Source organism: Oryctolagus cuniculus, chromosome 3, assembly GCF_964237555.1.
Source record: "Oryctolagus cuniculus chromosome 3, mOryCun1.1, whole genome shotgun sequence".
Classification (NCBI taxonomy): domain Eukaryota; kingdom Metazoa; phylum Chordata; class Mammalia; order Lagomorpha; family Leporidae; genus Oryctolagus; species Oryctolagus cuniculus.
Window position 1 is genome coordinate 179,559,475 of NC_091434.1, and position 25,259 is coordinate 179,584,733.

The following is a 25,259-nucleotide window of genomic DNA, read 5'->3' on the forward strand; positions in this document are numbered from 1 at the left end:
TTTGACTTCAAATTTGGAAGAAACACATCCTCTTTTTTTCTTTTTTTCCTTTTTTCACAGGCAGAGCTAGACAGTGAGAGAGAGAGAGACAGAGAGAAAGGTCTTCCTTTGCCGTTGGTTCACCCCCGAAATTGCTGCTATGGCCGGCGCACTGCGCCGATCTGAAGCCAGGATCCAGGTTCTTCCTCCTGGTCTCTCATGTGGGTGCTGGGCCCAAGCACTTGGGCCATCCTCCACTGCCTTCCTGGGCTACAGTAGAGAGCTGGACTGGAAGAGGAGCAACTGGGACAGAATCCGGCGCCCGAACCAGGACTAGAACCCTGAGTACTGGCACTGCAGGCGGAGGATTAGCCTAGTGAGCCGTGGCGCTGGCTGAAGAAACACATCCTTAAGAGGCTTTCACATACCCCTATCTTCAAAGATTGTTCTTACATAAATCCCACCTTTCACAGCACATTAACAAAATCATTAGGAAAACAGGACTACTGCAACCGATGACGGTACAGAGCACACATCACTCCTGGAGCTTTTAGGTGGAGTAGGAAGTCCTCTGGTGAGGAACAGGTCTAGCTTGTGGAGGTGCCTCCTACCAGACTAGAGCACCTGGACACACAGCACTGCCTGTTAGTGATTCCTTCAGCAACTGTGCACATGTTCATGGTAGGTATCATTCATGCCAATATCACATTTTCTGTGCTTGTGCAGACACAACACAAGGGACAGGCACTTTTGTGCAGTGAGCTAAGCCATTCTTGGGATGCCCACATCCTGTGTTGAGTGATGGCTCAAGAACCAGCTCCTCCACCTCAGGCCATGTTTCCTGCTCATACATCTGGGAGGCGCCTGACAATGGCCCAAGGTTATGGGCCACTGCCGTCCACATGAAAGACCTCAGTGGAGTTCCAGGCTGCTGGCTTTGACCTGGGCAAGGCCTGGTTCCTGGGGATGTTTGGGGAGAACTCCAGCATATGGAGGCCCCTCCCCTGTCTGTCTCTCCATCTCTCTGCATGTGGCACTCTGACTTTTAAATAAATATACACATATATTTATATTTATTCAGATTCAATGACCTTTATCGTTTAGATGTAGTCCCTTCATAAGTAGATATTAAATACATACACAAACTTCCCTTCCCTGTATAGAATCATTCATTTCATGTAGTAGAAGGCTGGGAAAAGGGCATCAAGAGAGGGGAGAGGGTGCACTGCCACGTAGATGGTTTATCTGTGAACACAGTGTTTCTATCTGTGGACTCCCAAGTAACACGTCCCACACATTTCTAATGCTCTCCATCTGTGTTTGCTCCTACGTATGACAGAAACGAGGCATTTGTCATCCTGGCAGACTTCACTCACCATGAAGATCTTCATAAAAAAACAAATCTGAGTGAGATTCTTATCTATGCAGAATCCCACAACAAATCCTGTTGTTAATTCGCCAGTTAAGTCCCCAGGACACCACATCTGCCCTGGGCACTGTCCTGCCTGAGGTGTCTGACCCCATGGCTGGTTATATAGGAGCATCGCATGTAAATAGGGTCTCCCTCTGCCCATGAAAACCAGATCAGCCCTCACCCTGCAGCTCTGGCACAGGAGCTCCAGCCCCAGGACTCGCAGGTGTCCACTCAGTGATCGCATTGAACACAGACACTCACCATGGAGACTGGGCTGTGCTGGGTCCTCCTGGTCGCTGTGCTCAAAGGCAATGATGGAGAACGCAGGCACTGAGTCTGGGAGAGGATGTGAGTGAGAGACACAGAGAGTGTGACAGTTTCCTGATCAAGTCCTCTGTGTTTGCAGGTTGTCTGTGTTTGCAGGTGTCAAGTGACAGGAGCTCGTGGAGTCTGGGGGAGGCCTTGTCCAGCCTGAGGGATCCCTGAAACGCTCCTGCAAAGCCTCTGGATTCATCTTCAGTAGCTACTACATGTGCTGGGTCCGCCAGGCTCCAGGGAAGGGAAAGGAGTGGATCAGATGCATTTATACTGGTGGCAGCATGTACTACGCGAGCTGAATGAATGGCCAATTCACCATCTTCAGAGACAACACCCAGAACACTGTGTATCTGCGAATGAACAGTCTGAAAGTCCCTGACATGGCCCTAGAGACACAGTGAGGGGCCCTCAGGCTGAGCCCAGACGCACACCTCCCTGCAGGGCCGCATGGCTCCACCAGGGGTGCAGATGATGCACGGAGCGCAGATTCTGGTCAAGCACAGGAGCAAAGGGAGAGGAAGCCCTGGTTTCCTGTCAGGGAATTGGGGTTTCCTCTTCTGTAACAGTTTTGAGGGAAGAATTCTACTTTGATGATTCTGTCCCTGCCACTGACTTCACTGATATGGAGAAGTTTGATATGACAGGAAGAACTCCTATATGAACAAGTTTATGTTTCTGAACAATGACAGTGGTCACCTGGAGCAGAGATATGGGACTATCTGGGGACCTCGTGAGTGTTGTCCAGCCTGACTCAGGATAGCATTCTCAGGGCACTGCTGACTTTAGGACAATTTTAGTTTTCCCTTCAAACCAAGAGAGAGACAAGCCAGAGTCTTGATTTGTTAACCTCAATTATTTCAGTCATCCCTCTCCTCTTGTCAAAGTAGCCTGTGTGCCGAACTGAACCAACTGTCTTATTTTAAACTGTGAATGATCCAGACTCACTTTCTACAGACGTTATACCAGATCTCCATTTTCCCTTTAATCCTGAAACAGTTTGTGGTCCCTGTGTGAATGTCACAGCACTCAGGAATGTACTTGCAGCTCAGCTGTGTCTCAGCTTAAGCTTCTGCAGGCACCTGGGAAGCCTACAGGGACTTCCTCATCTTCTAGATCCTGGGGCCCTCCTGTGGGGCTCCCTGCTTGAACTCAGGAGGGAAATGCGCTGGACATTAGCAGTCAGGTAATAATTGAATGGAAAGTATTGGGTGTGCACATGCAGCTGATTTGGTTTTGCTTGAGTTTTGTGGGAGCCTCTGCACCCGCTGTGGTTCAGCAAAGCAGAAAGTGGTACACACAGAGGCTGTGCATCCTGGGACCGGAGTCCACTTCATGGGGAGATGTATCTGTGGCTCCAGCATGATGACCAGTGTCCTAAGGCTGAATCACAGCTGCATGAAGAGTCAGTCCTAAAGACCATTTGTCCAGAGTCCCTGCTCTTCACTCCATGTCTATGCTGACTGGCATCATCAATCCATTTGTAGGCTTTCATCGGTATTAGATAGGGAGACACCCAGGCTGCATATCAGATTGCTGGATGGAGCCCATTTACACACTTTCCCCTACTTGTATGGACAGTAGATGATGGATCCATTAGGAGGCCCCGTCACCAAGGTGGGAACACTGATGCAGTTCCATGCTCCTGGGTTTCAGCTGCCTAGCCTTAAGTACACTGGCCTTTATTTATCATCTCCATAAAACATTGGCAAACACAACACCAGTATTCAGAGAACTGAATCTTCATGATTTCCATTGTTGCCATTTCATTTTCATAAATATTTGATAAATAATAATTGGATATAGACATATGAGGTACAATGATATGTGTTGACAAAAATGTATATTGAGTTAAATTATGAAGTCAGACTTATTGTCATTATCATCACAAAATCCACATTTCCATGGTAGAATGTCATTTGTCTCCTGTTTTGGAATTCTGTAGACACAATATTCTCTTAACTGCTGTCACTGTGCTGTACAGTAGATCCTTCAACATGTGGATCCTGTCAGACTGAAACTCTGACCTTGATCCAACGTCTCCTTTGTTCCTGGTCCATTTCTTCCATTACTGATTCCTTCTTCCATGAAAATTTAAGTGGGTTATATGTGTGAACTCTTTGAACGACACTGCTTAAATTGAAAGTGGAACTGCAGATGTGTTTGCAATGGTGACTGTGGATCCCATGCACACCTCCCTGGGATTTCATATTCCTTTTATCATGCAATGGTGTTTGAAGATCCTGTAATAATTCTATTTCTGTTTTTGTTATTTTCTGTGATGGTTTTACTAATTTACCCGGCCCCATCCTTGTACCAGTGTTATCATCTCTCTCTATCTCCACAAGTCTTGTCAGCTCTGGTATGTCTGATAATACTCATTCTAAGAGACTGAGACTGACAGTGATCTTCTAACTCCTGTGTCACTTCCTGGATGGCTACAAAAGCTTCAGCTGGTAGCTGACAGCAAGGTGCTTGGAATTCTCTCCAGGTCTCCCACATAGGAGTACTTGGAATTTCACCTAAGACCTCCCAGAGTGTGCTTAGGCAGGAATCTGAAACTGGAACAAAACTAGGACACAACACTAAGCATCCTGATATGGGATGCAGGAACCCCACATGCTAACTTCAGTGCTGCTCCTGTCACCCACCTTATCAGTCACTACACTTAAACAATTGGTTTCTTCCCTTGTGAGTCAGTTGTCTGTGTTCATTCAACACCTGGATCTAGGCTCCTTATAATATGTATAATTAATCTTTTATTTATTTTTAAAGTCTATTTATTTTATTTGAAAGGCAGTGTTATACCAAAAGATGAAGAGACCAACAGATGGAGAGAGAATCTTCCATCCACTCCTTCATTTCCTATGTTGCTACAAAGGTGGGGCTGGGCAAGCCTGAAGCCAGGAGCCTGGAACTTACTCCAGGTTTCCCATGTGGCTTGAAGAGGCCAAACACTTGGGTCATCATTGACGGAGTTCCCAGGTCCATTAGCAGGGAGCTGAATTTGAAGTGGAGCAAGCAGAATCTGAACCCATGCTCCTGGGTGATGCATGCACAGGGATGGCAGTTTAACCTGCGGGGCCACAAAGTTGGCCCCCATGGGTGTGATCTGAAAACCCTTTCTCTCTCAATTCCTATATCATAAATACTATACCAATGACTTGCTTTGTTCCATATAATTTTGATAACACATCTTATGTACAGATATAAAACTATACAAATTTATTTCCTCTTACTCATAACATTTCACATAACCACATTAAAACTGTGCCCACAATACATCTAGTATGGAGATATTTTTGTTACTTGTGCAGGATTGACATTCAGTGCTAGAGTGAGGAGAACCGAGCAGACTTTCTTGGGAGCTGCTCAACAGGAAATATCAAGAAGAGGGAAAGGATGCCCTAAAGCATGTCTGTATCCTTTGTAAGTATGGAATGAGAAGCTTGTAAGAGCCCTGTAAACCAAGTTATCTTTTTGTTGTATCAAGCTTTTAGGAAGTTCTCTCATTTCCAAGCATTCTCTTCAGTGCGACTTTGACTTCTTTATTCCGTAGACTATAGATCATGGGGTTGAGCATGGGATTGAAGAGGCTGTGGAATAGCAGCAGGTACTTCTTTTCTCCTTTGCATTCCCATGTTGGGGCCCAACATACATAATAATGGCTGTGCCATAAAAAAGCCCAACCACACTGAGGTGGGAGGAGCAGGTGGAAAAGGCTTTCTGGCGCCCCTCCCCTGACTGTATCTATAGGATGGCCCACAGAATATGAATGTAGGATGCCACAATTGCAGAAAAGGGTCCCACTAGCACAGAGACTGCCCCTGCCAAAACCATGACCTCATTGATGTGGGTGTCTTTACAGGCAAGTTTGAGAACAGCTCTAATTTCACAGAAAAAGTGATGAACTTTCTGCGGTCCACAGAAAGGCAATGGTAGAAGTAACACCAGATGTACCATGGCCAAAAAGACTCCTAACATCCAGGAAGTCACAGCCAGGGTGACACACACTCTCCGGCTCATGATGGCAGAATATCGGAGAGACCGGCAGATGGCCACATACCGATCATAGGACATCAGTACCAGGAGAAGACATTCAGTGTGAGCGAAAGTCAAAACAAGAAAGGTTTGTGTTAGGCAGCCAGCAAAGGAGATGGGCCTGGCTGGATTCAGGAGGTTCGCCAGCATCTGGGGCACCGTGTTGCAGGCGTAGGCAATGTCAACAACAGCCAAGTGTGAGAGGAAGAAGTACATGGGGGTGTGCAGTCTGGAGTCCAGCCAGATGAGTCCCAGAATGATCCCATTCCCTAGCAGTGTGAGGGTGTAGAACAGCAAGAAGAGCCCAAAGAGGAATACATGAGTCCTTGGGCCAAGGGGAAAACCCAGTAGGATGAACTCTGTGATCATGGTCTGATTTCTTGCCATTATCCTGTGGAAGACACAAGGGAGCTCACCAAGTCAGAACGTCTGGACCAAGTGCTGAAACATGCTACAACCATGCGCCACACTATTTGAATATTTTCTAAGAAAACACTTTTCATGTTGATATTACAAATGATTATTATAAAATCATTAAAATATTACTAAAATATTAAAAGTATTTAAAATTATTAAATATAGACATTTTGATCTCTTAATGACTTACTATGTGAAAGTAATACACATGAAATAGAAGGAAGTTATGTCACCTCTGACAAATTAAATGTTAATATATTACAGTGCTTAGTAAATTTCACTTCTTTTTTCAAAGCAACTTTTACCACAGTTCAAACTTTGTTAATGTTAAATTGCCATTCATAGCAGTGGACAGTTTTCTCAGTTGGTGATAGTTGTATCAGACCTCTGCTGTGTGTATTCCTGCCTTGCAATCCTGGGTCCATGGTTTGAATGTGTGCTGGAGTTTTTTATATCTAGATATAAGAATGAAAAGAGGGACGAGGAGTGTGACTTATGATCTTTACTGATCTTGAATAATACAATGACAGTTAGCCATAACTTTGGTTGGACTTCAAGAGTTGTTTTTGTTTGTTTGTTTGTTTGTTTTTTAGTTTTTGTGCCACAGTTGTTCTACTCTACTAGTGTTATCTCATGACCTGAATGTACTTTTTTTTTTTACGACAGTCTGTCCATTTTTTATTGTAATATTTGACCTGAAAGTACACAAAATTAATCAATTGCTTTTACTATGTGACTATGGAATATCACTCAACTTTTGCCAATAAAGAATCAGTAATTACTTTTACATGACTAAGGTAATTAAAGTCATTTTAAAGACAGTATCAATTGAGACTTTTTGAACTTACTACCAATCCATTATAAACAAATTCCAATCTTAAAAACACGATTCCAGTTACACCAAATACAGATAAGAAAGTACAAGAAGCTCATTGGTTATGCTATACCAAACAGATGAAAAGCAAAATTGATTTTCTACTGTAGACTTATATAAATAAATAAATACAGCCCTACCCTTTTTTCCAATATGTATGCTCAGATTTCTTATACAAATAGCATTTCTTATAACAAATGGTTCACTTCATTCACTTCAATAACATGAACTCCTTAGAAAAAAAGATTGAAAAGCGCTGATAACCAACTCCCAAATTTTATGCTTATTTTTTCCTACTTTTCTTAATTTCCTGACACATTAACACGAGCAGGAGGTGTTCTCAGGAATTCGGCACAGAGTCCACAGGCATCTTGCAGCAGCGCCAAGTCACATATATCCCATGTTGCTTTTGGTTTCCCATCTCTTCTTGGCTTCAAACCCCCATGCAAGCTTCTTCTTTTTTCGAGCAGCCTGTGAATTCTCAGCCTCCTTTTTGGCTTTTACAAACTTGTGGCAGGCAATTGCTTTGGCAATTTTCACACCAAGCTCGCGCGTAGCCAGCTGGTTGCTGAGCTCCTCGGCCTTCTCAACATCCCACTCCTCCACAGCCTGGTCGATCCTCTTCTCGAGGCCCGATTTTTCAACTTTTTTCTTTTTAACAGGGGGTTCAAATCGATCATTGACTCCAAAATACTGAGTAAGCTCCTTCCACTGGGTTTCATTTGAGGACTGTTCACCATGAGATTCTTTTTCATTCTTCAATTTATCTTTTCTGGAGTGTTTCCTTTTTTTCCCTCTAAATTTTGAGGTTGAGATTTTCTGTTCAGAATGTTTTTTATGCAATTCTTGAAATTTATTCCACATGTTTAAGGGAATTCCAGAAGGACACGCCTCATATGCATTTACAATCATCTCTGTTTCAGCTTTTGGTCCATCTGTGGGTAAATCTGAGATTTCTGTGTTCCTAATAGTCCCATCCTCTTCACCGTCTTGGGAGTTAAGTCCAGAGTTATCTGGTGTGGTTTAATCTTCAGAATTTGACTCAACATCACTTTCATTTAGGCCAGGAGGCAGCAGCCCACTCCACATATTTTCTTCGGTCAGGAAGCGGCCGACTGGCAGCCATCTTAACACCCCGTCAACCCTGAATGTACTTTTTGGCCACCTACTTATTCTTTGTATGTACATTTTTATTTTTACATATATCCATTTATTTATCTACACAAAGGGTCCACAAACATTCATGGAACGTGGATTTTTAAAAAATATTGTCTCTCTCATTTTCTTTCTTTTTAAAAACATATAATGCTTATACATATATACCTATCATAAGCCAATCATATTCCTTATTTTTTATTTGTGTTTGGAGCCCATCAGCTTCTCTCCACCAGTTCTTTATACAATATAAAATACACTGCTGTGAACCACAACTACCCCACTGTGCTAGGGAACAGCAGAACATGTTACTTCTATTTGAGTGTGTTTTAGTACCCAGTATCCAGCTTATTTCAGTCCTAGCCTCTGGTAATAACAATCTTAATTTCAGTTCAACAATTATTATTATTTTTAACTTCCACATATGAGAGAGAACATGAAGTGCCTGGCTTTTAAATCCATTTTTTCCCACAAACTTTTAAAATTTCCCAATACTTGGAAATTTCCATTTTTTTGGTCATATCCTACAGGAAGAAATGTCTACCCAGTACATATACACATATTTTAAATATGTAAAGGTTTACTCTGCATAATGCCCTGTTACTTTCTATTTTATTCTGGTCCATTTTACTCTAATTAATTAATACAAATGCTGGAATGTTTTCATGATGGGTCATAGCCTGAAATCTAAACAATATTATATTTAAGGTTAGAACTCAATTTCTAAGTATAGACTCGCATAATGTTTAACAGGTTTTATAGCTTCTTAGCCATAATGTAAAATAGTTATTAATTATGACGAATCTTTAGATTTTTTGTGGCTTATCAATGTTATAAAGTGCTTCCCCAACAAAGCATGTTGGGGACTCAAATCATTGTAATTTTTAAACTATTGATTTTGTTTTCTTGTCTCTTTCACTCTATATTTTTCTTCACTCCAGAATCCATTTGAATTTCATCAAAATAAAATGTGAGAAAAATTTATACTTGTGTTGCTATCAGTGAATTCCTCATTCAAATTTTCTGATGAATTAATATTTGGAAGGTTTCAGAAGGTAAGTCTCCACAGAAGGTATCAGAATTGATAGCAGGAATTATTGATAAATTATATTATCTTTGTCCAAGAAACAACTCTAACAACTGGAATCACTTCCTTGAAAATTGATCCTTTTCATAGGAATGAAATTTATGTCAGCAAATGTTGTACATCATAAATTGATTAGCCATCTATTCAGCATGGGATTCCTGCTTGGGTGAAGAATTGATCTAGAAAAATTCTAAGGTCCTTTCCCAGTGTAGGATTCAATGGGCTCCGATGTCCATTCAGCATTCTTTCAGTATCTGGGGCCAATGAAGATAGTAATGCTATTTCTAGAATTTCATATGATAAAGGCACAGAGTAATGGCAATGAGTATCCACTCACCTTCTTCCTATCTCCAGGAAGCTAAAACACAAAAGACAAAACAGACAGGTATTACTGAACACATGTTTTATCCTGCTTAATATGTGTGTATAGGACACTTCATGCTTGCTGATACATTTAACTTGCTGGGATTGATAAGACTGTTCAAGGGCTCACAAATATGTTAATTTTCATATTCATTTTAGAAAAAGGAATTTCATGTTCAAAAGTAAAGCCATCAGGACATTATTCTTCCGTTTGTAGCTGATTAGGCCCATTACTTTATGAAATCACATCTGAATCTCACGAGGCAATAGAAACTTTTAAGCAAATCTCTCAAACAGTTCTTAATCCTAAAATCCAGACAAGAAATTCAACACAAGAGGCATCGAAGTAAATTATCCATAATAGGTGTATCTAAGGGAAATTGTAATTTTAAATTATCATGAAAGCATCAGTCTATAAATCACAGAAACTTGACATTAAAAAACAAGAACAACTGCAATTTGCATGGTAGTTTTAATTAGTCTAGCTGAAGATGCATGATGAACAAAGATTGGATATGACAGGAAACTTACTCGTGGCTTACAACTAAAAATGAGAAAAGATGGAAAGAACACCTGTAAGTTAGTGTTGAAACCCTTCTCTAAGAAAATCCTTGGAAGAAAATTGGCCAGCGGAGGCTGAACGTTGATTTTATCCTCTGCTTGGCTCAGCTGCCTCTCAGAATGCCCTGAAAGTCTGGCTGAGGTGGAGGAAATTCCACCACACACACTGCTACCTGCCCCTGCCCTGGAGAAGGGGCTCTCCCTATTCTTCCCTCTGATTTTCCTGGGAGGGAGACTCAAAGAAAGAGACCCAAGCTGATGACTTCTTCACTCACCATAGGAGCCGTGTCTGCAAATTTAAGAAGCAGTAGAACGACTTCTTTTTTTTTTTTTTATTTTTTTTAATTTATTTTGTGACAGGCAGAGTGGACAGTGAGAGAGAGAGACAGAGAGAAAGGTCTTCCTTTTGCCGTTGGTTCACCCTCCAATGGCCACCGCGGCCGGCGCACCGCGCTGATCCGATGGCAGGAGCCAGGAGCCAGGTGCTTTTCCTGGTCTCCCATGGGGTGCAGGGCCCAAACACCTGGGCCATCCTCCACTGCACTCCCTGGCCACAGCAGAGGGCTGGCCTGGAAGAGGGGCAACCGGGACAGAATCCAGCGCCCCGACCGGGACTAGAACCCCGTGTGCCGGCGCCGCTAGGCGGAGGATTAGCCTAGTGAGCCGCAGCGCCAGCCAGTAGAACGACTTCTATAAACCTCTTCATGCATTATAGTGGCCACAAACTCAGATTAACTATAGTTTTAAGAACTCCAACATTTCCCCACCTACTAACCCTTTGATAGATTAATTGGTAATTAGTGTAGGTGTAGCCCAATCATTATTCCCACCCTTCTCAGATTTGTTTGAGTTTTGTTATACCTGACCTGAACATGTATCTGATACATTTTTTTTTTTTTGAAAATCAAGTCTCCTTAAGAAATACAATTCACAAAATAAGACCAGGTAGCAAGAAGTTGTAGGAACAGATTAAGTCAGAAAAGTGGATCAGTTGTCCCAAAGGGGCTTGTTAAGTCCTATTTTGTAGGATTTAACTAGAGTCAAAACAAAGAAGGAATATTCTCATCAGAAAACAATCTCTGTTCTTTAATTTCAAGTGATTTTGAGCCCAAGGGGGCAAAGAGAGCTCAAGATCCCCTAAGGCCTATGACTACAACTATTTTTTCTTCCTTCTGAAAAGAACTGACACTGTATTTTAATTTCAGGGACTACAACTGAGATCACTTGATGGTCATTTTATGCACTGATTTTTTAATTCTTTTATCTAAATCCATTTTCATATACAAATATAAAGGAAGCAGAGTGTAATTTCCTAAAGTTATCTATCTTTATTTATGTAACAACAGTTGAGAATTAATAAATCAATTATTTTTTGCCCTGAGAGAGTTCACTCACAGACAATCTGAAATGAACTTTTCCTTCTCCCACCTATTGAGTAGGATGATTGTTAGAGTTCAAACTGTACTCTTAAGTACTGGAGTGATGCTACTCCTTCATACTGATGTCCAAGGGCACGGTGACCTCACAGGAACCATTACTATTACCTGATGTCCCAACTTATTAAACATACAAACCCATTGGCTAAACTTTCTTCCATGTCTCATTTTAAAGTATATAAGGTTCCCATTTATCTCATAATATTTTACCTGAATTTCTGTTTTATTTGCTATTTAAAATGCTACATTTGGTTTATTAGTTTTTTATTGAAATGTTTGTATTTATGTCTACTTCCAGACTTATACAATGAATTATATTTCTTCTTTCCATTTATGCTTTTAGTATCAGTATTATACAACCAACCAGATAGCTGTCCCTTTTGTTCTCAAAAGGTTTTACATAATATGAAAATTAGCAGCCCTTTGAACACCAATAAGTTTTCCTCTAAAAATATACGGCTTGGTGTTCTCTGGTTATAGGAGAACTATGGTCATCAATTTGATATTTTTGAATGTTTATTATTATTTGGATTTTATATTTTTCAGAAGGAAGTTTAATATGTGCTGGTGTGGGCATTTAACCTAGAGGTTAAGATACCACTTGGGACCCCTACATCCCATATCAGAGTGCCTGGGTCAAGTGCTGGATCCACTCTCAGTTCCCATTTCCTAATAATGTGCACCCTGGAAGGCAGCAGATTATGGCCTGGGTAGTTAGGCCTCTGCTACCTATGTGGGAGAACCACATGGAGGTCCCAGCTGCTTGCTTCAGTTTCACCCAGCCCTCATTGTTGCAAATATTTGGGGAATGAACCAGCAGATGGTAGCTCACTTGCTCTCTCTCTCTGCCTTTACAATAAATTAAATCATAAACAGTAAGTAATATCTTGAGATAAATTTTATTCATAGTATTCTATTATTATTTTTTAAAATATTTTTTATTTATTTATTTGACAGGTAGAGTTACAGACAGTGAGAAGGAGAGATAGAGAGAAAGGTCTTCCTTCCGTTGGTTCACCCTCCAAATGGCGGCTACGGCCGGAGCTACACCGATCTGAAGCCAGGATCCAGGTGCTTCTTCCTGGTTTCCCATGCGGGTGCAGGTGCCCAAGCACTTGGGCCATCCTCCACCGCCTTCCCGGGACACAGCAGAGAGCTGGACTGGAAGAGAAGCAACCAGGACTAGAACCTGGGGCCCATATGGGATTCCGTGCTGCAGGCAGAGGATTAGCCAAGTGAGCCACGGCGCTGGCCCCTCTATTATTATTTTTAAAGCCCTATGTTTTGGTCATATAGCTTTTTGTTACTAGCACTGTATTTACAGACCTTTCTCCTCTTTTAATCTGATGAGTCATCTATTTCATTGCCATCACTTTTCAAAAAATGTTCATTTATCTGAAAGAGAGCTAGGAGGGAATAGAGGGAGAAACAGAGACGCACACACATACATATCATCTTTCATCCACTGGTTCACTCCACAAATACCTGAGCAGACAAACTTAGGCCAGGCAAAAACCAGCAGCCACAGCTTCATTTGGGTCTCCCACATCGGTGGCAGGAGCCCAAGCACTTGGGCCATTATCTGCTGCCTCATAAAATATATTGGCAAGAAACATGATAGGAAGCAGAGAGCATTTTTCTATGTCCCACTGTGAAAGTTGGGCTTGCTAATCTTTTTATTTAAATGCTTTTTTTTTTTAAATTAAGACTATAGTGCTTGGGCCAGCGCTGCGGCTCACTAGGCTAATCCTCCGCCTTGCGGCGCCGGCACACCGGATTCTAGTCCCGGTCGGGGCGCCGGATTCTGTCCTGGTTGCCCCACTTCCAGGCCAGCTGTCTGCTGTGGCCCGGGAGTGCAGTGGAGGATGGCCCAAGTACTTGGGCCCTGCACCCCATGGGAGACCAGGATAAGCACCTGGCTCCTGCCATCGGATCAGCGCAGTGCACAGGCCGCGGTGGCCATTGGAGGGTGAACCAACGGCAAAGGAAGACCTTTCTCTCTGTCTCTCTCTCTCACTGTCCACTCTGCCTGTCAAGAAAAAAAAAAAGACTACAGTGCTGTGTGCACATATTTATTTTTTAACTTTTATTTAATGAATATAAATTTCCAAAGTACAGCTTATGGATTATAATGGCTTCCTGCCCATAATTTCTCTCCCACCCGCAACCCTCCCCTTTCCAGCTCCCTCTCCTTTTCCATTCACATCAAGATTCATTTTCAATTCTCTTTATATACATAGATCAGTTTAGCATATATTAAGTAAAGATTGCAACAGTTTGCAACCAAATAGAAACACAAAGTGTAAAATACTGTTTGAGTACTAGTTATAGCTTTTTTTTCTTTTTTTCTTTTTTTTTTAACTTTTATTTAATGAATATAAATTTCCAAAGTACAGCTTATGGATTACAATGGCTTCCCCCCCATAACGTCCCTCCCACCCACAACCCTCCTCTTTCCCATTCCCTCTCCCCTTCCATTCACATGAGGATTCATTTTCAATTCTCTTAATATACAGAAGATCAGCTTAGTATACATTAAGTAAGGATTTCAACAGTTTGCTCCCACACAGAAACATAAAGTGAAAAATAATAGATGATTTTTTAAATGATGATGAAATCAGATCAGACCTATTGTCATGTTTAATCCCAGTGAGAGTCAAATTGGGAATTGATAATTTGTTTTTTTTTCATTTTTTTTTACAGAAGATCAGTTTAGTATGCATTATGTAAAGATTTCAACAGTTTGCACACCCATAGAAACACAAAGTGAAATATATTGCTTGAGTACTCGTTATAGCATTAAGCCTCAATGTACAGCACATTAAGGACTGAGATCCTACATGAGGAGTAAGTGCACAGTGACTCCTGTTGTTGACTTTACCAATTGACACTCCTGTCTATGGCATCAGTAATCTCCCTATGCTCCAGTCATGAGTTTCCAAGGCTATGGAAGCCCTCTGAGTTCTCCGACTCTTATCTTATTTAGACAAGGTCATAGTCAAAGTGGAGGTTCTCTCCTCCCTTCAGAGAAAGGTACCTCCTTCTTTGAAGACCTGTTCTTTCCACTGGGATCTCACTCACAGAGATCTTTTGCCAGAGTGTCTTGGCTTTCCATGCCTGAAATACTCTCATGGGCTTTTCAGCCAGATCCGAATGCCTTTAGGGCTGATTCTGAGGCCAGAGTGCTATTTAGGACATCTCCATTCTATGAGTCTGCTGAGTATCTCGCTTCCCATGTTGGATCACTCTCCCCTTTATTTATTCCATCGGTTAGTGTTAGCAGGTACTAGACTTGTTTATGTGCTCCCTTTGACTCTTAGTCCTTTCATTATGATCAATTGTGAACTGAAATTGATCACTTGGTCTAGTGAGATGGCATTGGTACATGCCACCTTGATGGGATTGAATTGGAATCCCCTGGTATGTTTCTAACTCTACCATTTGGGGCAAGTCAGCTTGAGCATGTCCCAAATTATACATCTCTTCCCTCCCTTATTCCCACTATTATCTTTAACAGGGATCACATTTCAGTTAATTTTCAACACTTAAGAATAACTGTGTATTAATTACAGAATTAAACCAGTCATATTAAGTAGAACAGACAAAAAAACTACTAAGAGGGATAATGTATTAAGTTGTTCATTAACAGTCAGGGCTATACTGATCAAGTCACCATTTCCCATAATGTCCATTTCACTTCAACAGGTTTCCTTTTTGGTGTTCAGTCAGTTGTCACCGATCAGGGAGAACATATGGAATTTGTCCCTTTGGGACTGGCTTACTTCACTCAGCATGATGTGTTCCAGATTCCTCCATTTTGTTGCAAATGACCCGATTTCATTGTTTCTTACTGCGGTATAGTATTCTAAAGAGTACATATCCCATAATTTCTTTATCCAGTCTACCGTTGATGGGCATTTAGGTTGGTTCCAGGTCTTAGCTATTGTGAATTGAGCTGCAATAAACATTAGGGTGCAGACCGCTTTTTTGTTTGCCAATTTAAATTCCTTTGGGTAAATTCCAAGGAGTGGGATGGCTGGGTCGAACGGTAGGGTTATCTTCAGGTTTCTGAGGAATCTCCAGACTGACTTCCATAGTGGCTTGACCAGTTTGCATTCCCACCAACAGTGGGTTAGTGTCCCTTTTTCCCCACATCCTCGCCAGCATCTGTTGTTGGTAGATTTCTGCATGTGAGCCATTCTAACCGGGGTGAGGTGAAACCTCATTGTGGTTTTGATTTGCATTTCCCTGATTGCTAGTGACCTTGAACATTTTTTCATGTGTCTGTTGGCCATTTGGATTTCCTCTTTTGAAAAATGTCTATTGAGGTCCTTGGCCCATCTCTTAATTGGGTTGTTGGTTTTGTTTTTGTGGAGTTTCTTGATCTCTTTGTAGATTCTGGTTATTAACCCTTTATCTGTTGCATAGTTTGCAAATATTTTTTCCCATTCTGTCGGTTGTCTCTTCACTCGCCTGACTGTTTCTTTTGCAGTACAGAAACTTCTCAATTTGATGCAATCCCAAAAGTTGATTTTGGCTTTGACTGCCTGTGCCTCCCGGGTCTTTTCCAGAAATTCTTTGCCTGTGCCAATATCTTGAAGGGTCTCTCCAATGTTCTCTAATACCTTGATGGTGTCAGGTCGTAGATTTAGGTCTTTAATCCATGTTGAGTGGATTTTTGTGTAAGGTGTAAGGTAGGGGTCTTGCTTCATGCTTCTGCACGTGGAAATCCAGTTTTCCCAGTACCATTTATTGAATAGATTGTCCTTGCTCCAGGAATTGGTTTTAGATCCTTGGTCAAATATAAGTTGGCTGTAGATGTTTGGGTTGATTTCTGGTATTTCAATTCTGTTCCATTGGTCTATCCATCTGTTTCTGTACTAGTACCATGCTGTTTTGATTACAACTGCCCTGTAGTATGTCCTGAAATCTGGTATTGTGATGCCTCCGGCTTTGTTTTTGTTGTACAAGATTGCTTTAGCTATTCGAGGTCTCTTGTGCCTCCATATGAATTTCAGCACCATTTTTTCCAGATCTCAGAAGAAGGTCTTCGGTATCCTGATTGGAATTGCATTGAATCTATAAATTGCTTTTGGGAGAATGGACATTTTGATGACATTGATTCTTCCAATCCATGAGCATGGAAGATTTTTCCATTTCTTGGTATCCTCTTCTATTTCTTTCTTTAAGGTTTTGTAATTTTCATCGTAGAGATCTTTAACGTCCTTGGTTAAGTTTATTCCAAATTATTTGATTGTTTTTGTAGCTATTGTGAATGGGATTGATCTTAGAAGTTCTTCCTCAGCCGTGGCATTGCCTGTGTATACAAAGGCTGTTGATTTTTGTGCATTGATTTTATACCCTGCTACTTTGCCAAACTCTTCTATGAGTTCCAATAGTCTCTTACTAGATTTCTTTGGGTCCCCTACGTAAAGAATCATATCATCTGCAAAGAGGGATAGTTTGAATTCTTCCTTCCCAATTTGTATCCTTTATTTTCTTTTTCTTGCCTAATGGCTGTGGCTAGAACCTCCAGAACTATATTGAATAGTATTGGTGAGAGTGGGCATCCCTGTCTGGTACCAGATCTCAGTGGAAATGCTTCCAACTTTTCCACATTCAATAGGATGTTGGCTGTGGTTTTTTCATAGATTGCTTTGATTGTATTGAGGAATGTTCCTTCCAAACCCAGTTTGCTTAGAGTTTTCATCATGAACGGGTGTTGTATTTTATCAAATGCTTTCTTGGCATCTATTGAGATAATCATATGGTTTTTCTTCTGCAGTCTGTTAATGTGGTGTATCACATTGATTGTTTTGCACACATTAAACCTTCCCTGCATACCAGGGATAAATCCCACTTGGTCTGGGTGGATGATCTTTCTGATATGTTGTTGCATTCTATTGGTGAGAATTTTATTGAGGATTTTTGCATCTATGTTCATCAGGGATATTGGTCTGTAATTTTCTTTCAGTGCTGCATCTTTTTCCGGCTTAGGAATTAAGGTGATGCTGGCTTCATAGAAAGAATTTGGGAGGATTCCCTCTTCTTTGATTGTTCTGAATAGTTTGAGAAGAATTGGAGTTAGTTCTTCTTTAAATGTCTGGTAGAATTCAGCAGTGAATCCATCTGGTCCTGGGCTTTCCTTTGTTGGGAGGGCCTTTATTTCTGTTTCAATTTCTGTCTCAGTTATGGGTCTGTTTAGGTTTTCGATGTCTTCCTGGTTCAATTTAGGTAGGTTGCATGTGTCCAGGAAGCTATCCATTTCTGATAGGTTTCCCTGTTTGCTGGCATACAAGTCCTTGTAGTAATTTCTGATGATTCTTTTTATTTCTGTGGTGTCTGTTGTTACGTTTCCTTTTTCATCTCTGATTTTATTGATTTGGGTCTTTTCTCTTCTTTTTTTAGTTAGTTGGGCCAATGGGGTGTCAATTTTGTTTATTTTTTCAAAAAAAAAAGCTCCTCGTTTGGCTGATTTTTTGTAATTTTTTTCTTGATTCAATCCTGTTGATTTCTTCTCTGATTTTAATTATTTCTCTTCTCCTACTAGATTTGGGTCTGGTTTGCTGTAGGTTTTGTAGATCCTTGAGGTGAATTGAAAGCTCATCTATTTGGTGCCTTTCCAATTTCTTGATGTAGGCACCTATTGATATAAACTTTCCTCTTAACACTGCTTTTGCTGCGTCCCATAAGTTTTGGTATGTTGTGCTGTTATCCTCATTTACTTCCAGAAAGTTTTTGATTTCTCTTTTGATTTCTTCTATGACCCATTGTTCATTCAGGAGCATGTTGTTCAATCTCCATGTGTTTGCGTATGCTCTAGGGATTCCTGAGTTGTTCATTTCCAACTTCATTCCTTTATGGTCTGAGAAGCTGCATGGTATGATTCTAATTCTTTTGAATTTACTGAGTTTTTCTTTATGGCCTAGTATGTGGTCAATCTTAGAGAAGGTTCCATGTACTGCTGAGAAGAATGGAAAATCTTTAGCTGTAGGATTGAAAGTTCTGTATATATCTGTTAGATCCATTTGGGCTACAGTGTCGTTTAAATCTACTGTATCCTTGTTGATCTTATATCCTATTGATTTATTTCTGAGAGTGGAGTATTGAAGTCCCCCAGTACTATTGTATTGGGGTCTAAGTCTCCCTTTAAGTCTGTTAATAAATCTTTTAGATAAACTGGTGCCCTGTAGTTAGGTGCATATACATTGATAATTGTTATATCTTCTTGTTGTATTGATCCCTTAATCATTATATAGTGTCCCTCTTTGTCTCTCTTAACAGTTTTTGTGGTAAAGTTTATGTTGTGCGATATTAAGATGGCTACGCCCGCTCTTTTTTCATTTCTGTTGGCATGGTATATCTTTTTCCAGCCTTTCACTTTCAGTCTGTATGGATCTTTGTTGGAAAGATGTGTTTCTTGTAAGCAGCAAATAGATGGGTTTTGTTCCTTAACCCAATCAGCCAATCGGTGTCTTTTAACTGGACAGTTCAGGCCATTCACGTTCAATGTGACTAATGATAAGTGGTAATTTTGCACTGCCATTTGCCAAAGATAAGTTCTAATATATGCTTTCAATTCCCTGTGATCTTTTGCTGTGAGCTTTCCTTCCTTTACCTTCTTTCATATTGATGACCGTGTTTCTGTGTTTCTGTGTGTAACACATCTTTAAGCATCTTTTGTAGGGCTGGACGAGTGGCAACAAATTCTTTCAATTTCTGTTTGCTATGAAAAGTCTTTATTTCACCTTCATTCACAAATGATAGCTTTGTAGGATATAATATTCTGGGCTGGCAGTTTTTCTCTCTTAGTACCTGGGCTATATCTCGCCATTCCCTCCTAGCTTGTAGGGTTTCTGATGAGAAGTCAGCTGTGAGTCTTATTGGAGATCCTCTGAAAGTGATCTGACGTTTCTCTCTTGCACATTTAAGGATCTTTTCTTTATGTTTCACTGTGGAGAGTTTAATTACAACGTGTCGTGGTGAGGATCTCTTTTGGTCATGTTTATTAGGGGTTCTGTGAGCTTCCTGTACTAGGATTTCTCTGTCCTTCTCCAAACCTGGGAAATTTTCTGCTAATATCTCACTAAAAAGGCCTTCTAATCCTTTCTCCCTCTCCATGCCTTCAGGAACTCCTAGAACCCGAATGTTGGGTTTTTTAATAGTATCCTGAAGATTCCTGACAATATTTTTTAGATTTCTAATTTCCTCTTCTTTTCTTTGGTCTGACTGTATCCTTTCCTGTTGTCTGTCTTCTAAGTCCGATATTCTCTCTTCTGCTTCACCCATTCTGTTTGTAAGGCTCTCTATTGTGTTTTTCATTTGATCTATTGAATTCTTCACTTCAGTCACTATCACAGTTTCCTGTTGTACTAGTTGTTTTGTTTCATTTTGATTCTTCCTTAATATTTCATTTTCATGAGAGAGATTTTCTATCTTGTCCATTAAGGATTTCTGTAGTTCAAGAATTTGTTTTTGAGAACTTCTTAATGTTCTTATCAATTTTTTGAGATCTGCTTCTTGCATTTCTTCTATGTCATCATCTTCATAATCTTGAATTGGGGTGTCTTTTTCATTTGAGGGTGTCATGGTGACTTCCTTGTTTTTATTACCTCGGTTTTTGCGTTTGTTATTTGGCATATTGGAGATATTTGGTTTCTTCACTGTGGTGCTTTTTCTTGTTATACTATGACTCTAGATTAAGTGGACTATCTGTTTTTGATGGAGCCTTAGGGCTTGAGATGGGTGTGGCCTGAGAGCTCTGTTTGGTGTGCCAAAGGTGACACTCCCAGGTTAGGCGTGGTAAATCTCTCTCTCTCTCTTTTTTTTTTTTGATTCAAAAGGGAAGTAATTCCACACAGCTGAACGAAGTTGGAGGTAGTTAGCAGGCAAATGATATACCCACAGGAGCCAGAGATCGGAAGCTCTTTCCCAAGGACCACACAGGGAATCTGTTCTGCCCTCAGAGTGGGCTCAAATTCTCCTTCAGTCTCCCACTGGGTTGCCAAAGTTACAGAATTGTAGCATCTCTGGAGAGTGCTCACGTGAATTCCGTGAGTTCTCTCCCCCACCGTCTCTTTTTTCACAGTCTCAGTTCAGTAGCACCACAAATTTACTAGGTCCTAATCTCCTGTTAATTTGCCCCGCCCAGAGTCAGGTTTTTCTGCTAGGCTCAGGGCTGGTGCAGACCTGAGGTCGTTCTGCTTATGACGTATGTCCAAGATGGCGCCTGCTCTTTGTCTTGCTCGCCCTTGAGAGGTGAGCAGAGAGAGAGAAACCCGTGTCCGTACCAGTCACCTTTTTTTTTTCTCTCTCTCTCTCTTCCAGTTAGCCTGGTGAACTTCCCGCCCCCGGGGGTCGTTCCCTCTAGTCTCCTCTCTCTGCTTGCCTCCCGGTGTCTCGGGCTATTGAGGTTCGGCTCACCTCACGTTCCAGCGCTGGTGTGTTGAGTCTGCCGCTGGTGTCCCGAACTGTGGGCTCCCACGCTCTCCACACAGGTCCGCTGTGAATCACGTGTTCTGGAAGAGTTTCTTCTGCTGTTTCCTCCCCTACTCTTCCTTGAACCTGCAGTATCTCCACTTTTATTAAACTATCTCTCCCCGGACTATCAGTGTGCTCCCTTCCTATTCCGCCATCTTGCCTCCTCCCCTGCTTTTATTTTTTATAAATTGCTTTGATTATATTGAGGAATGTTCCTTCTATACCAATTTGCTTAGAGTTTTCATCATGAAAGGGTGTTGAATTTTATCAAATGCTTTCTCTGCATCAATTGAGATAATCATATGGTTTTCCTTTTGCAGTCTGTTAATGTGGTGAATCACAATGATTGTTTTGCACACATTGAACCATCCCTGCATACCAGGGATGAATCCCACTTGGTCTGGGTGGATGATTTTCCTGATGTATTGTTGTATTCTATTGGCCAGAATTTTATTGAAGATTTTTGCGTCTATGTTCATCAGGGATATTGGTCTATAATTTTCTTTCAGTGCTGCATCTTTCTCTGGCTAAGGGATTAAGGTGATGCTGGCTTCATAGAAAGAATTTGGGAGGATTCCCTCTTTTTTGATTGTTCTGAATAGTTTGAGAAGAAATGGGATTAGTTCTTCTTTAAATGTCTGGTAGAATTCAGCAGTGAATCCATCTGGTCCTGGGCTTTCCTTTGTTGGGAGGGCCTTTATTACTGTTTCAATTTCTGTTTCAGTTATGGGTCTATTTAGGTTTTCGATGTCTTCCTGGTTCAATTTAGGTAGATTGCATGTGTCCAGGAATCTATCCATTTCTGATAGGTTTTCCTGTTTGCTGGCATACAGGTCCTTGTAGTAATTTCTGATGATTCTTTTTATTTCTGTGGTGTCTGTTGTTACGTTTCTTTTTTCATCTCTGATTTTATTGATTTGGGTATTTTTTTTTTTAGTTAGTTGGGCCAATGGAGTGTCAATTTTGTTTATTTTTTCAAAAAACCAGCTCCTCGTTTGGCTGATTTTTTGTAATGTTTTTCTTGATTCAATCCTGTTGATTTCTTCTGTGATTTTAATTATTTCTCTTCTCCTACTAGATTTGGGTTTGGTTTGCTGCTGTTTTTCTAGGTCCTTGAGATGCGCTGAAAGCTCATTTATTTGGTACCTTTCCAATTTCTTGATATAGGCACCTATTGCTATAAAGTTGCCTCTCAATACTGCTTTTGCTCTATCCCATATGTTTTGATATGTTGTGTTGTTATCTTCATTTACTTCCAGAAAATTTTTGATTTCTCTTTTGATTTCTTGAATGACCCAGTGTTCATTCAGGAGCATGTTGTTCAGTCTCCATGTGTTTGCATACTTTCTGGGGTTTCCTGAGTTGCTAATTTCCAGCTTCATTCCGCTGTGGTCTGAGAAGCTGCATGGTATGATTCTAATTCTTTTAAATTTGCTGAGATTTGTTTTATGGCCTAGTATGTGATCAATCCTAGAAAAGTTTCCATGCACTGCTGAGAAGAATATGAAGTCTTTAGCTGTAGGATTGAAAGTTCTGTAGATATCTGTTAGATCCATTTGGGCAATAGTGTCAATTAAATCTGCTGTTTCCTTGTTGATCTTCTGTCCGGATGATCTGTCTATTTCTGAGAGTGGAGTATTGAAGTCCCCCAGTACTATTGTATTGGAATCTAAATCTCCCTTTAAGTCCCTTAACATATCTTTTAAATAGACCGGTGCCCTGTAATTAGGTGCATATACATTTATAATAGTTACATCTTCCTGTTGAATTGAACCCTTAATCATTATATAGTGTCCCTCTTTGTCTCTCTTAACAGTTTTTGTATTAAAGTTTATTTTGTCTGATATTAACATGGCTACACCTGCTTTTTTTTGGTTTCTGTTGGCATGGAATATCTTTTTCCAACCTTTCACTTTCAGTCTGCATGCATCTTTGTTAGAGAGATGTGTTTCTTGTAGGCAACAAATAGTTGGGTTGTGTTCTTTGAGCCAATCAGCCAAACGGTGTCTTTTAACTGAAGAATTCAGACCATTAATGTTTAATGTGAGTATTGATACGTAGTGACTTTGCCCTGCCATTTTCCTGGAGATATTTTCTAGTATATGCTTTGAGCTTCCCATGCTCTTTTACTGGTAGGTGTTCTTCCTTTCCCTTCTTTCATATTGATGGCCGTGTTTCTGTGTTTCTGAGTGTAGCACATCTTTAAGTATCTTTGGCAGGGCCGGACGAGTGGCCACAAAGTCTTTCAATTTCTGTTTGCTATGAAAGGTCTTTATTTCACCTTCATTCACAAATGAGAGCTTAGCAGGATATAATATTCTGGGCTGGCAATTTTTCTCTCTTAGCACCTGTGCTATGTCTCGCCATTCCCTCCTAGCCTGTAGTGTTTCTGATGAGAAGTCTGCTGTGAGTCTGATTGGAGATCCTCTGAGAGTAATCTGACGTTTCTCTCTTGCACATTTTAGGATCTTTTCTTTATGTTTCACTGCGGTGAGTTTAATTACCACGTGTCGTGGTGAGGATCTCTTTTGGTCATGTTTATTGGGGGTTCTATGAGCTTCCTGTACTAGGATGTCTCTGTCCTTCTCCAAACCTAGAGAGTTCTCTGCTGGTATGTCACTAACAAGGCCTTCTAATCCTTTCTCTCTCTCCATGCCTTCAGGAACTCCTAGAACCTGAATGTTGGTTTTTTTAATAGTATCCTGTAGATTCCCAACAATATTTTTTAGATTTCTAATTTCCTCTTCTTTTCTTTGGTTTGACTGTATGTTTTCCTGTGCTCTATCTTCTAAGTCCGATATTCTCTCTTCTGCTTCACCCATTCTGTTTTTAAGGCTTTCTAGTGTGTTTGTCATTTGATCTATTGAGCTCTTCATTTCATTTTGATTTCTCTTCACTATCACACTTTCCTGTTCTACTAGTTTCTGCATTTCATTTTGATTCTTCCTTAAAATTTCATTTTCACGAGACAGATTTTCAATCCTGTCCAATAAGGATTTCTGTAGTTCAAGGATTTGCTTTTGAAAACTTTAAATGTTCTTATCATAAATTTTTTGAAATCCGTATCTTGCATTTCTTCTATCTCATCATCTTCATAATCTTTGTTTGGGGTGTTTTGTTTATTTGTAGGCATCATAGTGTCATCGTTGATCTTGTTCCCTCGATTTCTGTGTTTGTTGCTTTTCATAGTTAATTCTTCTTTCGTCACTGTGCGTTTTTTTTTTTAATTTTTTTTTTATTTTATACTATGTCCATGTTAAGTGGACTTCCTGCTGTTGGAGGAGCCTTGGAGGCTTGAGATGGGTGCGGCCTGAGAGCTCTGCTTGGTTCTTCCTGGTTAAGGGTGTGCAAAGGTGACACCCTCAGGTTATGCGTGGTAAATCTCTCCCTTTTTATTTATTTATTTATTTTATTTATTCAGGGGGTAAGTAATACCGCACGGCAAGGCTGTGCAGAATTGATGGTATTTAGCTTCCAGTCTCTGGCTTCTACCCAAAGATTCTGTGTAGGCTCCGTTTCTCCTCTGGACTCCCACTGGGTTGCCTAGGCTACTGAATTGTAGTGACTCAGTTCCTTAGCTCTCCCCTGTTGTTATGTAAATCCAGAGAGGGGGCCTGCTCTTTGTCTCTTGCAAACTCAAGCCTTGCAGCCTTGCAACCTTTGCAATGTTGGCGGAGAGAGAAACCCCAACCTTTTTTTTCCTTCTTTTCGGTAGTGAGTCTGCTGCACTTTCCGGCTCCCCTGTAGATTCTGAACCCGTTTCCCCACCAATGTCTCAGGTTATTGAGCTCACCTCCCCTTCCAGCGCCGATGTGTGGACTCGGAGCCCTGGACGTCCCAACTCTCCATGCTGGCGTCTGTGTGACATGCACTCCCCTTCCTGCACTGGCGCGCAGACCCTGCAGCTCCCGCGGCTCCCGCGGATCGGCTTCCGCCTGGTGGGCGACCTTGTTCTCCCAGTAGGTCCTCTGATTCACAGCCACTCGATCCAGGAGAGTTTCCTCTGCAATATTTTCCTGGTTCTTTTTTCTGAGGCTACCATAATTCCCCTTTTATTAAACTAAATTTTCCCGGACTATCGGTGCGCGCACTCACTATTCCGCCATCTTGGCTCCGGCCCTAGTTATAGCTTTAAAT

General features: G+C 41.0%; 1 protein-coding gene and 1 pseudogene across 1 annotated transcript; both read right to left on the bottom strand.

Moving 5' to 3' along the window:
* On the bottom strand, positions 1 to 6,197 carry LOC138849202 (olfactory receptor 2A25-like; annotated as a pseudogene).
* Positions 6,198 to 6,814: 617 nt separating this feature from the next.
* LOC100347051 (protein FAM204A) lies at positions 6,815 to 8,183 on the bottom strand. The gene has a single exon (XM_017342675.3). The coding sequence runs from the start codon at positions 7,950 to 7,952 to the stop codon at positions 7,428 to 7,430; it is 525 nt and encodes a 174-aa protein (XP_017198164.3). The 5' UTR covers positions 7,953 to 8,183; the 3' UTR covers positions 6,815 to 7,427.
* Positions 8,184 to 25,259: the final 17,076 nt, after the last annotated feature.

Excerpts from the sequence above, each read along its gene's own strand:
- LOC100347051 (XM_017342675.3), bottom strand. The coding sequence starts at position 7,952 with ATGATTGTAAATGCATATGAGGCGTGTCCTTCTGGAATTCCCTTAAAC.